General features: G+C 40.2%; 1 protein-coding gene across 1 annotated transcript in view; it reads right to left on the bottom strand.

The window, feature by feature from the left end:
* The window catches only part of cacna1ea (calcium channel, voltage-dependent, R type, alpha 1E subunit a), a gene marked incomplete at its 3' end in the record, with an annotated part of 75,284 nt that overhangs the window by 51,281 nt on the left and 10,207 nt on the right, over positions 1–13,796 (bottom strand). The window contains exon 2 of the mRNA XM_079220577.1: positions 4,443–4,731. Within this exon, the coding sequence (XP_079076703.1) occupies positions 4,443–4,731 (289 nt within the window). The remainder of the gene's footprint in view (positions 1–4,442; positions 4,732–13,796) is intronic.

Raw genomic sequence — 13,796 nt, 5'->3', positions numbered from 1 at the left:
AATATGGTAAAATGAAATGTAGACGTCGCCCTAAATTACACACTCAACAAGTGTCTTAAACCAAAACCCATCTTCCCCCCTCTAGGCTGCTCCAAAGCGTGACGGGTATCATCGTCTACCAGCTTTAGCAGTGAGGCGTCTCGTGAGCAATCCTGTGAGTCACAGTGACGCTGGCACTCTGCCTCGACTCCTTAAACATGCGTGTAAAAATAGACATGAAGACAGAGTGTGAGGCCCTGTGCATCTGTGAATACGCTCAGGCCCAGAGTGTAATCACCAGTTGGAGTCAAATTAACTCTATTTCCTCCTGAGGAATGAAAAGACTGATAAACTACAACTAACATCTCTATTGCTGTGCTGTTGTTCAAATATGCATAAGGTGAAAGATGTTGTCAACTGAATGGATTTAACAGACTGCGGCTTCAAACATTGTCCAATCTATCTTGAATTCCACATCTCCTCTACACCTCAGTGGTCTGCTTGAGCCAGACGATCAATCCTAAGGATAAATGCGGCCATAGTTCAGTCAGTCCTGTTTAAACGCAGCAGCCCCGCGAGTAAACCGTGTCAACTCTGAGCCACAGCTGGCTCTTATATACACCTCTCTGTGAGGAAATAGGTGTATGTGTGGATGTGGATACAATATTACATTTGTATCAGCAGATTCACAAAAATCTGCTCTGATTAAAGAAGTTTAAAAAAACGCAAGCAGTAAGCGGAAAAACTGTTTTGTAATTGGAGATAAATGAATGAGCGTAGGACCATATCAACACTCGGGTCATTTCCTCGCTAATTTTCCATTTCCATTGTTCATGCAAGAATGCAATTTAGAGGGAAATTAATGATCTTTCTCAGGTTAAAGCTGGCTCTAGAGACATTTGCAAAGGATTTACAACCTTAAAGGCGCCCTTAATCAAATTAACATTCATGCACTTCAAATCCTGGTTAGGCCTCACCAGGATTTGAAATGCATGGACAGTCCTCAAAAAGAACAGTGGCCCATTCTGTTTAATACTTAAAATGTCTACCTTTCATATTTAAAAACTCAAAGTCTGACAACCAGCAAGCACATGGTTATTACTGTGTGCCCTGATGAAACAAACTATTAAATCCATATCAATTATTTAGAGGTGTACCTTCTCAATGGGAAACTTCCCTCTGCGGGGGATCCCAGTGGGGATCAGACAGGAGGAGCAGCTGTCAGTCCTCACCAGGCCTGCTGCTCAAAACTCAGGCCGTGGACTTAATTAGCCCTTCCTCTTCCCTGCCAGGCCTTGATCAACATTCCATCGACTACAACCTGACAACTGTCAGTGGCCTGACAGTCAGACCAGACGTATGCATACACAGATTTAACCACCTCCTTCAAAACATATAAGAGAGAATATGTACTCATGTAAATATCAAAACAGTGTGCAATATGCTCTCGTATAGCCCACAGCACTCTGGCTCTGGATAATTCCTAAATTGATCTGCTGTTAATTGAGCACTCAGAGAAAAAAGAGCCCCTTACAGCGAGGTGACATGTTGTTTTCCAACTCATAGCTGACCTTTAGGAGATGTTCTGCTGAGAGAGAGAGAGAGAGAGAGAGAGAGAGAGAGAGAGAGAGAGAGAGAGAGAGAGAGAGAGAGAGTGTGTGTGTGTGCGTGTTCTTGTATTTCTATTTCTGTGAGGACCGATTTGCGTTTCAGACGACAAGAAGAAGGCGGAACTTAGAATGCCTTCTGTAAAGGCTATGACAGTAAGGGTTATGAATACAAATAGGTTAATGTTTAGTTTAAGGTAAGGGCTCAGGTTAAACTGCTAACTTGTGAACATAGAGGAGCATTTAGAAGCCTAAGAGACATATTTACCTCAAACAAAAAGTGTGACTCACTAAGTGATCAGTGCAAGTTGCTCCATAACTGCAGGAAGTGTAAATATGCAACTGTTTGCTAACAAGTTTGCCATATCAGCTTAAAAGTGCAATGTATGCCAATTTTTTGTTCACAACTTTTGTCCCCAAGTGGTCAGTTTTTGCAGGTTCACATATAATTTGCACGCAGGGTACTTTACTTTTCCTTAAGGAATTGATCTGAATACTTTTTCAACCACTGGGCATTAAGGTAAGGAAAGGGGCTCAAGAATGGCTCCTATCAATGGGGGTCCTCACAAGTATATAAATGTATGTGTACTGTGTATCATTGCGTTCATGTTTAAATGTCTTTATATGATGCATTTGTGCTTACTCGTGTATTTACTGTAAATTAATCCTCCCATTCCAGACATGATTCATATGTATTGGAGAGAGCCACTCATCACAGTTAATCTCAACCAGATCACAGAAAGACTCAGGTCAGCATCATTCCCCGCAAAACCATATTAGTAAACAGTATAATAAAGTCTGACTATAATAGTGAGGAATGACTTTTGTAATAGGATTTGACAGTGCAGTCAGACATCATTACATATAATTCCTGTTAATCAGATACAGTAGAGCTCATTATGTGTAATGAGACACTCCCTCCACAACAGTACATTAACCTGGGGGTTATTTAGTCTGGCTGCTTTCCTTCTGGTCACTGCAGCACACATACTATTTGGATTAAGATTGTATTCTTGACACAAAAGATGTGCCTGTCAGTGCAATTATACCATCACTATTGGTTATGACCCAACCAGGGGGATGAAATATGATATGATAACACACATGCATGCACGCACGAGCATACAAACACACAAACACACACACGCACACACACCTTCACCCTTTTTTCCTCAACTGTTGATTGAAATTCATCCAGTATCTATTTTTAATCACCTCAATAGATGGGCAAGCCCAAAGAAAACAACAATAGACAGCGATCAACAATAGAGGCTCACTCATTCTATTTGCTGAGTTTTTATAATCAGCAGGCCAGTCAGTCAGTCAGGAAGCTGTTGAATGGAGCAGAACAATAGCAGAGAGGAGGCCACACCTGGCCCGGACACCTGGTGAGCTGCACAGAAGCAGCACAAACACGCCACCAATGGACATTTGCGTGTTGTCGTCTCCTCAGCGACAGGCATAGGAAATAGTATAGTCACTCCCCTTTCCAGTAAATGATGGAAGAGTGAGTCATTAGTTTTGAGAAAGTAGCCAAATAATCATTAATGTGACATCATTATTTGAAAATCACTCAACGTGTTTTGTAATACCCACATTAATAGTATTAATAGTGGGTACATTAATAGTATGAGGGCAGTGCAGAGTGGCAGCCATGAGCTAGCCATCGGAACATGCTAACGTTAGCACTAAAAATAAGTGCAGCCGGCCCGGCTATGTCAACATGTAGAGAAGCTTGGATTACAACACACAAAGTGGGAGAGCAACTTCATCCTCTGCTCAGGTAGACATTATTCCACTGTATCTTTACATAGCAAATAGTTGTTTGCTGCTATACCAATGCTCTGAATCCTGTATTTAAGCAGACAGTGGATACATTTTAGTTGGCCAGGTTGTGATAAGTGGTTGAGTTTAAGGCTGCAACTCCCCACAATAAAGTGTTAATTATTACAGAAATGCTAATCAGAGTTTCCCAAAATCCAAGGAGATTTTATCAATTGTGTTATTTTGTCTGATCAACAGTCTAAACAGTCTTACATTTATTAAGTTTATATGGGATATAAAACTGGAAAAAACTGAAAACCATCACATTGGAGAAGTTGAAACCAATGAATATTTGCTATTTTTGCTTAAAAAATTACCGGAACAATTGATCATATATCATAATCGTGGTTGATTAATGTTCTGTCCATCGACTACTTGATTAATCGACCGATTGTTGCTGCTCTAGTTGAGCTCGATATATATTCACTGCATTCAGTGCGTGTTGTGGCAACAGCAGGTCTTCATAGCCTTTTGTTTACAGAAAGGATTTACAACCATAAACCTCTTGTCTTCTCCTAATCCACTTTCCATTGACATCTCCCCTTGTGCATAGTTCTTGTCTATATATAGCTTGTTATAACCTGAGTCGTAACCCGTTAGATAATTATATCCACTTCTGGATTATTGACCTATAAAACAATTTTAAAAAAGAATGTCAGATTTAGTACTCATACTCATACTTTCTCAATTATTTATCTCAACAGGAGTGAATCAATTAAATAAACAAAAAGAAGTAATGTACCACTCAAATGACTGAAGTGTATCTCACACTGTCTGTGTGTGTTAGTTGAATGTATCATGTCTTGCCCTGTGTGCGCTGTCCATGGTGCTGAAAGAGACACTATAGGGGCCAGAGACTGAACATAATTTGGCTGTTTAATTAAGGACTCTGGTTTTCTGTGAAATTGTGTGCACTTGTGGAAACATGATACACTTGTTCTTGTTTATTGAACACTGTGACACAGTTTACCCACCTTAGTAATTTACTCATCGACTCCTTTGTATATTTCACACATTACCCGCTTCATTTACATCATGAAGCAGAAAAGGATATGGCCACTCAATGACTTTCTTGGCGTACTTCCTGATCACGTTGTCCTCGCCAAAGATGAAGAGGGACCTGTTGACGGTGAAGCAATTTTCCCTGACCGGGATGGGGTTGTACAAGGCCATGGTGCGGGCACGCTGCGCTTTGGTCTGCTTGAAGGCAGGGGAGATGCCACCTGTGGACATAGCCGTCCCATCGCGGTTCCGGTTGCGCTCGGACCCTCCATCACCTGAGCCCAACAAGCCCGGGACGTCGTCTCCAAACCGGGCCATTCTGTCGGGAGGGAGACGGGAGAGGGGAAAGGAGGTTATAGTTTCCGAGAAAGCAGGGCGCGGTGCTGCGCTAGGCGTGACAGCGGCGGAGGGGCGAGATCCTGACCAGTTTTTAGTCCATCATCAGTTTTATTCGCAAAAAAGAAACACCGAACTCAGTGTTCCTCAACTTCAAAATCGGTTCAAAAACATTCACAGATTCACCTCCAGTCGGTCCAATTAGATGCGCTCGTCGATTTCAAGTGCGCTCTGCGTAAAACAAAGGACACAAATCCAAAAAAGTAATTCCGCTTTAATTAAAAATCCGTCGTCTTGAATGAAGCTGAGAAAACGGATTAATTTTACAGCGTTTGATTCCCATCCAAACACTAATATCTGAAAGAAAGGCTGCAACAGGTCACGTCTTCAGCCATCCTCAGTCCGCTGAGCGAGAAGCACGAGAGCAGGTTGATCCATGGGGTTTTAAATACTAGCAGCGGTCCTCTGAGTAATTCAGAGCACATCACTCCTGTCTCCCGTCTCCTCTTCTCTGTTGACCACCTACCACAAGAGCACTATCCTATTGCGTGCGTAGGACGAGCGAAAAAAAAAAAAGAACTTTGGCATTTTCCACGACATTTCCCCCCGCCAAAAAAAAACAACGGGTACAAAAGAAAACTGTCAACTACGTGTCACACGGAGGGAAATAAAATCCTCTATCCGTGTCTTCTGCATTGGGATGGTGAAAGTGTCTACCTTCCCCACCGCATTGTTAGACAGAAGGAGAGGAGACAGCAGTGTCTCAATACGACATGCACCTCTCCTAGAACCTCCGTGCAACCCCCACGTGTACTTCAATACACGCACATTGACTTAACAAACCATGTGTTAACACACAAAACAGGACCAACAAATGAACAAAGTCATAATTTGATGAATACAAATATTATATGTCTCCATTTTGACAAGTAGAGATTATGTAAACCAATTAAATGTGACAGCTTGTAAACCTGTCAGGCTTCAAGATAAGAGATAGCTTCTCAGCTATGCTTTCGCTGAAAATGTGGGTATAATTATTGTAAAATATAGAGGTCCATGTGGGATCACTTCAGCTTTCTCATGTGATTGGTTAATGAGCTACCATTTGAAGAGGGGGCATGCTGTGATATTTGATTCTGATGTTGTTCACCCGGCATGGTCGTCCGGTCACACATCCAGTCTGCAGAGTAAGCACCTGTTGTGAAATGAAACCTGCGCCAGCAAAGACACTCAGGAGGACAGCAGCAAGCATCTTTGGTTAATTACAGTGTTCAGAACCTACTACTGCGAGGCTTGATAGTGAGGGGGAGTTGTGCTGCTGTGTGCTGGCTGGAAGTGGTCATATCTACTCTCATGAGGATGAAAGCTTTTCACAATGAAGGGGAGAGCAGGCACCGATGTTGGATGATAGAAGGGTGGAGTTGAAATGTTACATCTGTGAGATCTGAGAAAATGTACTTTACATCAAGCAATACGATAATTGGCTTGAAGAGGATAAGTCTGGTGATATTGTATGCCTTTAATCATCAATAAACCCCTTGAAAAGAGCAAATCCAATGATGAATTGATTCTGTCGCCAAAGTCTCAAGTAGCTTCTTCATCTGCACAGCAGGGCGTTGTGCTAAAATACACATGCTAATAATCTCATAACAATAATGCTAACATCTTAGTTAGTATTTTGAGAAACAAACTTCTAAATAAACGCCATGCCATTAGTTTACAGGTATTTGGTCAAAAGGTCTTCGGACAAATACACATTTTGACTATTGTCAAAAAAAATTGATACATCTGTATCACATTTTATGTCAATATATCCAATAGTTGAGGGATTTCATGTTTCGTTTCTTCATTATAATGAACTTGGGCATTGTACAGTATGTTTGTGTGTCACATGTTATAATTGAGTCAATCACAAATACTGCCAACTGTCCCGCTGCTGCTGTCCATGGCTAAAAACAGCAAATGAAAGCATTATTTACCTTTATTTCAATACTATTTGCTAAACACTACAGTGCTCAAGCTGTTTTCAGAGCCTGCTTTTTATGAAAAAGAGCAACTGTCCAAAAAGATGTAAAGCCTGTATTCTCAAATGGCATCAAGTTGAGAGAATCAGTGTGAAGTGAAATTCACTAGTAAACTGATGTTGATGCAACAGAAGTCAAAGAGAAGATGAACCACAGGAGACTGATGGGTGTTTAGCGATAGTGCTATGACGAAGGCAGTGATCAATGATGTGTGGCCTCCAACTCATTAGAGCTCCAACACATTATGGGCTTTAAAAATAGAACACATAACAGACAGATTTCTGACATCTCCTCATTATAAGTGATGAGAAGAGACGTACACATTGTCCTGTAACGGTTTCTTCCGAGGCAAAGAACTGTTGAAAGATCACGTTTCACATGCTTTTTGTTATTTCAATATCAGCTACGTGTGATAGACATGTGGCGTCTGCCACTTCCTCTGTGCAGCAGTGATACCATTACATGGTTTTCTGCAGAGAGAAGAGAGCGAAGCAGCCACGACTCTCTTGGCTGAGAGGTGAAGGTTGAATTATGGTAATTAAACGTTAGCAGCAGGGATGATAAGGGAGGAAGGACCAGGGTTCTTTCTGGAAAAAAAGGCAGAACGCAAGTTGGTGGAGTCTCTTTGTTGTCGATGATGCGTTGAGTTTAAAAAAGCTAATTTTTTTAAATTGACATCACTGGCTCGAAGGTTAGTTGGTAGATATTTCTAATAAAGCACACTTTATAAAGAGCTTATTTCTGTCAATACCGGAATATTGCAATACCACTTATCCTCATCAAGTTAAAGTTACACACAATTATGCATTTATGAGCAGCATATAAACATTTACTAAATTATGTTAAAGCTCACTATAATGTAGTTGTAAGCAGATATGAGTGTGTATTAATGTATTAATGAAAGCTGCAGGTCTGCTGAGACCCTCAGCTCCTTTAAATCCAAATTGAAGACGTTTTTAATTGAACCAGATTCAAGGACATTAATCAATTTCTGCATCTCACTACTGCATGTTTTGATGCTTTTAATGGTTTTATATGAAGCGCTTTGAATCGCCTTGTTGTTGAAATGTGCTATACAAATAAACTTGCCTGGCCTTGCCTACTTGGCAATAACTTTATAACTCTTCTTATGGGTGCCCACAAGTAGAGTATAATGCCATTTATTAAAATATATACTGTACTGCTAATACGTGCTAAAAAGGGGGCTTGAAGTTAAGTGTCACCCAATTTAGATTTCCAGTTAAAAATAAGACTGATACGTATAAAGTACGAAGAACATCTTTTGAAACAGATTCGATAAATATTTCCAGGCCACCAGAGGACTGTGAAAAATACAAAACATGTAGGAACCCTAAAATGTTCCACTGTATTGTGCAGTCTATACTTCTATACTATTGAAGGCATGTGCTGGTGGAAACAGTTTGACATTGTCGATGTGTTGTTAATGTTGGAAAATCTTCTCGCTGTAAGAGACAGGGTTTCCAAGGTTACTCGCTGTCATGACAGCAGGTTGACATTCCCTGCTTCGTTAATGGGACTTAGTGACACAGGACCGAGGTGGGAACAGAGATTTCAATTCAAAAATAGAACGAGTGAACAGAGATACCTGGCATGCTCTTATCTGAAAGCTGGTCATTATCAGGCAATTCGCTTAATAATAGTCCTGTACCTGAATTAGCTTCTTCACCCCGAGGAAAAGAACAGTCACGTGAAAAAGCCCACTTGGGAATTTACTTGAAACATGTTTTGGTTTGTCACATGTGAGCATTTGCTGCCAACATCTTTCCATCCAGCTTCCGCGCTTTGAATTGACGTGGCTCATCCCTCTTTGCTACAGTGTAGCTGTTTACTGTCCACACAAAACCGTAACTAGATTATAACTACAACAGACACAACCAGGATGGCCAATTCATTGTTTGTGCACGTTTACTCAATGTAGCTTTAATTGACTTTAATCAAAGTTAGCATGTTGGTGATTTTGCAGTTGCTGGGTTTTTTTTTAGGTTAGTATGATTCGTCTGGATTATGTGTACAGATTGTAAAACCCTCCAAGGCAAATTTGTGTTTGTGATGTTGGGCTATGTAAAATAAACTGAATTGAATTGGATTTGTGCAACTTAGTCTAACATGGATTTGATACGTCTATAAGGTATTGTGCAGCTCAGTAATGCTAAAAATATCAACAACTTTAGTTTCCTGACTGCCCACCAGTAAGAACAGCAGCACCACACATACTGTGTGGTGCTGGACATACATTTGGAGCTACGGAACATAAAAGAGACATCCAGTCTAGAATAAAGGAAAATCTGCTCTTACAAAAATGTTTATCAGGACAAACTAAAGGGAAACACTATTATCTTTACTTCTTGGGTGACACAATGTTGCTGACAGTCAGGATCTTATAAACCAATTTTGAATGGAACAAAGTCGAAATGATAGACTTTTATTTACACAGTGCTTTGAGACAGACAGGCAGAGAGAGGGAGAGAGAGAGAGAGAGATGTCGGATAAGGAATCTGTGTGTCTGTCTGAGTAAGACTTGTCAAAACATTTCCATCATTGTGGAGAACGCAGTTGTTTAAAGCTATAGGAGGGGCTTTACATGTGCAGGTAAGAGTTGTATTATTGTGTTTGTTACATTATACCTGTTTTAAGTTTTCAAAAAGATGAGATTATTGAAAGGATTTGTACGACTTTTGCCAGGTATGCACCATACAATTTGTCCTATCCGTCACTATCAGATTAGTCTCTATAGCAACAAGACATCCAAGAGTGTTGTCCAGTCCACATAATACTGTTGAGATATGAGCAACAAAGTGAGCAAAATAGTTGTCTTATCCAATTTTCCTGCAACAACTGTTCATAAAGCACTTACCCATCAATGCCATGTCGTCGTCTGACAAGTCATGTGTAGAATACTCTGTAGCACAAAATATCAAGAGGACTTTCCTTAACTGAGAACATTTAAAATAATGTCAAATAGAAAGGAAAACAAAAACATCTGCACACTAATCTTCATTGTGCCAAATGTATCATCTAATAATCTTTTGGTCCCAAACAACTTGGCAAGTTTTCAACGTGTCCAAAATTCAGTGAACTTTCATTTGGATTTGTCTTAACTTTCACGGTACAACAGCCTGGAAGCTCAGCTTGACTATTATAGTCTCAGGTACAACCTGTGTGCAATAAGTCATGTGCAATTCTCTCATGGATTTAAGACAGAGTGCGCAAATAACTGGACCGGATAACTCCAGTTGACTGTTGGATTTATAGCTGCACTTCAGGACCAGTTGCAAATGCAGCAGGTGTAGAGACGAGGAGAAACTTTCATTTATAATCCATAGAAATTCCAATGACAGCAGAGTGCGCCACAAAAACGTGGAAGGGAGCTGCACTGAAAAAGTTAGAAAAAGATTGTTAGAAAGAGAGTGGCTGATAAAAATATATTATATATGTCTTCAGAGTGCACTAATACATCACCGTATTAGTGAGGCAGTAGCTCAATGTTTATCAAATTCAATATCAAGTTGAGGACTAATGAACACAGAGCCATGTCTGTCCTTGCTCTGTGTTCAGTGTTTTAATACAGTCAGATGTTGTGTTCATGTTTTATGAACTACTGTAATGCTCTCTCTCTCTCTCTCTCTCTCTCTCTCAGCGCAGGTCTCGGAAGAATATCGGTTGATTAAATTGTTTGGCAGAGATTTTAACACAGAAAACAGAATGAGAAATTATCATCTCTTGCATTTGCTCTTTTTATTTGCCTGATTAAATACCTATGCAATTATGGGAGGGCTGCAAATTCAATGCAAGGCACCCCTTAGATCACTGTGCACTTACAATGCACTGAGTGTGTTTGTCCCTGGCCCACACAAAGCTAAAGGTGTTCAACTTTGGCAAACACTGAGCCGTTGTCGGTTTTGCTATGCAAAGACGTAATTCCAATTGACACAGCTCGTAGAAAAGCGACACACTGACAAATAAAGTAATTTACTAAATAATCAAAAGATGTCAAACTAATAAATAAGAGCAATCTGTAAAGTCAGTAGTGTAGGGAGTGGATGAGTGAAAATGCGCTGCTTGGGTATTGTACTGTAAAAAGCAAGAGAAAGGAGCCAAAGAGCCTGAGACATGATACAGTGCGCATGCGGCACCACGAGCACAGGTGTGCCTCCCGTCACTGATTACTTCAAACAGCTTTGCAGCCAGATAGCACCAGCAAACGGGCTGTCACACTATTGATTAAATTTTCAAAGATGCATCAGCACAAAAACAATCTGTTCATACAGCTGATGTGTGCTGCTGCTACTGAACGTGTGACTAACACATAAATATGAGTAAAACACATAACCATACGGGTGAATGTTGCAGTAGAAGGGAGCTTGAAGCACTGTTGGGAGACGCGGACGATCACATGGTTTGAGCCACTGCTAAAACAACTTTATAGAATTTCAATTTTGAGAAATTCATTTAAACTCACTTTTACGACAAAAAAAAAATAGGATGGGATATTATTCACCTCCAACAACACCTCCCCAACTAGTGTCAGTATGTGTCACGTGCTGTGTTCTCATTTATTAACTTGTACATCATGTGATGCTCAAATCATAAAAAAATGAAAAAGGAAAAAGTAAACCTTAAGTTGCTCAAAATAACCGCTGTGCTGGGTCAGTGTGCCATCGGCCAGACCCCAGAATCCAACATGACACAGAAACGCTCGGGGCAAACAGAAGGACAGACAGACGACAACAGACCTATTGATGTGGCGAGATGAAGGTGCCGGGGGATCTGACTATATTTAGCTTCATTGAGATGATAATGGTTGGAACATGAAAGGACTTTATATGCATGCGTTAGTGCACGTGTGCCTTTGCATGTGTCTCTGTGTGTGTGTGTGTTAATGATGAGCTGCACAAGAACCACAATTTGAATTTCTGGGCTTCACATTGGGAACGCGTTCGTCACAGAAGCAGGAATAATTAAAAGTGGGCATGGCAGCATCAATAGTCGTCTCTCCGCAATAACATTGCATGGAAAATAGCAGCACTACTGCTTGCTTTCCTGGCCTTGATCAGCGCCCAAAGGAAAATGTGATGAAACATGTTTACCCTGCAGTACGATTTATCTGCCTGTCTCTCTCTCTCTCTCTCTCTCTCTCTCTCTCTCTCTCTCTCTCTCTCTTTCGACCCAACCCAGATTTCTGCCTTCGACTGTTGTCTTCGTCCTACTTGTTTCCTAGCAACTGAACTGACATGCCCCCTATTTTCAGCCCTGTAAATTTGTCGCTGTAACCCTAGATTTTATGGAATAAGCTATATAAATCATCGTTCCCCAAGGAGGGCTGAGTTATGATCGTTTTCTCCAGGCAAACCACTCTGGTACAAGCATGTTGTTAACCTGGTTTCTGCTATATTTTCAGTCCAGAGTGGTCAATGCAACAGTTGGGCAGTGAATGGTGTGCTGCAATCATCAACCAAGATAACAAAGCAAACATAAACGCTGACATTTATACGGCTGTCTAGGATGCTTTTTCAATTAAGGTGACTTGGATTAGAAAGATAAAGCTATTTTTTTTAGGATTTTGCAACATTAGACAGCAGTCCTGTACGTGAACTGAATCTGCTGTGATGCACTTGTTGACTTGGAGGAGGACCAGCCGCACACTGACCACATGACTTTGAAAGATTCTTTCACACAGCTTTAAGGCCCAGGGAAGTTGAGACATCACATTGTTGAGTTAATGTAAAGATCAATGCCCTAATAATAATTGTGAGATGAAGAAACCTCTGAAATGGCATGAATTCAAACTATCATTTTTGATCGATGATAATACAAATTCAATGATTTTGGGATATAATTTGAATATCATTGTGGGAACATTTTCAATTTAGATCAAAGATGGTACCTTTTAGTACCAGTTTCTTAAGGCTATGTGATACAGAAAACCATTATGAAAGACATAATTAAACAGTTAATGAAGGAATCAATTGTGAAAAGAAAATGGAATGTCATGGCAGGTTTAGCAGCTCCTCCATTATAGTCCAGGAGGATGACATTTCCAGCAAATATTTAATATTGAATAAAAGGCCAATGACGGTTTTGTTTGTTAGTTTGACACTAATGTATGTGTACTAACACAATTGTCTCATTATGCATCCTAAATTATGTGCTGCATATTTTCCTGAATAAAGTCAAGGCTGGTGGGAAATATGATTGCTGAGCAATTATCTCCATCTAGTGACAAACAGAGGTACTACAACATTTAATGGGACAGAAAATTCCCCAATTTCAATTTTCTATTTGGAGTTCAAAACATGTAGTTTGACCAATTGAAAGGACATGGGGTTAGTCACTTTGGGGTTAGGCACCTTTCTAAATGTTCATATAAACGTCAAACAATAGGAGGATATTTATGTTTATGTAACGGCTGCCTCAGTTGTTTTTGTCACTTCTCACTTCAGGCCCATGATGCATTTCTTAGGAACTTCTCTCCATCCATCCAATTGAAGCCCACAGAACTTCCCGATTACCCTCCACAGTGTTTATATAGCCCTGACCATATCACTTTTGGCAAAGCAAGCACTTTCTCTGAGGGTATTTGAAAAATAGATCTGAAAGTAGCTTAAAAGGAGGAAGACATGAGTTTGCAGAATAAACCCCTAAAAATGTGGTTTTATTGTTCAACGAAACACATTGAGGTGATTTTGGGCATGTTTCTACAGCATTTATGGTCAGTGGTTTGGGGACCTTTCTTACTCCAAACATTTCAGAAAGACAAAGTGCAAACAAAAAAAACATTAAATCCTGATATACAGAAAGTAATCAGTTGGGTTAATCAAGAAAATCAATGAATAAGGATTTATCAGTGATTGGTGCTGCAGCTATTTCCTTTTTTTATATATTAAACCATCCCTTGGTCCATATATCTATCTGGCTCAAAATTATAGTCTTAATAATCAAACTGGCAGCCAGGCGGATCAATACCGGCACAGGCAGTTGCATATTTATCACAGAGGTGTGCAAG

Source organism: Taurulus bubalis, assembly GCF_910589615.1.
Source record: "Taurulus bubalis genome assembly, chromosome: 7".
Classification (NCBI taxonomy): domain Eukaryota; kingdom Metazoa; phylum Chordata; class Actinopteri; order Perciformes; family Cottidae; genus Taurulus; species Taurulus bubalis.
The sequence above is the reverse complement of the archived record's forward strand: the minus strand, read 5'-3'. Positions and strand labels throughout refer to the sequence as shown.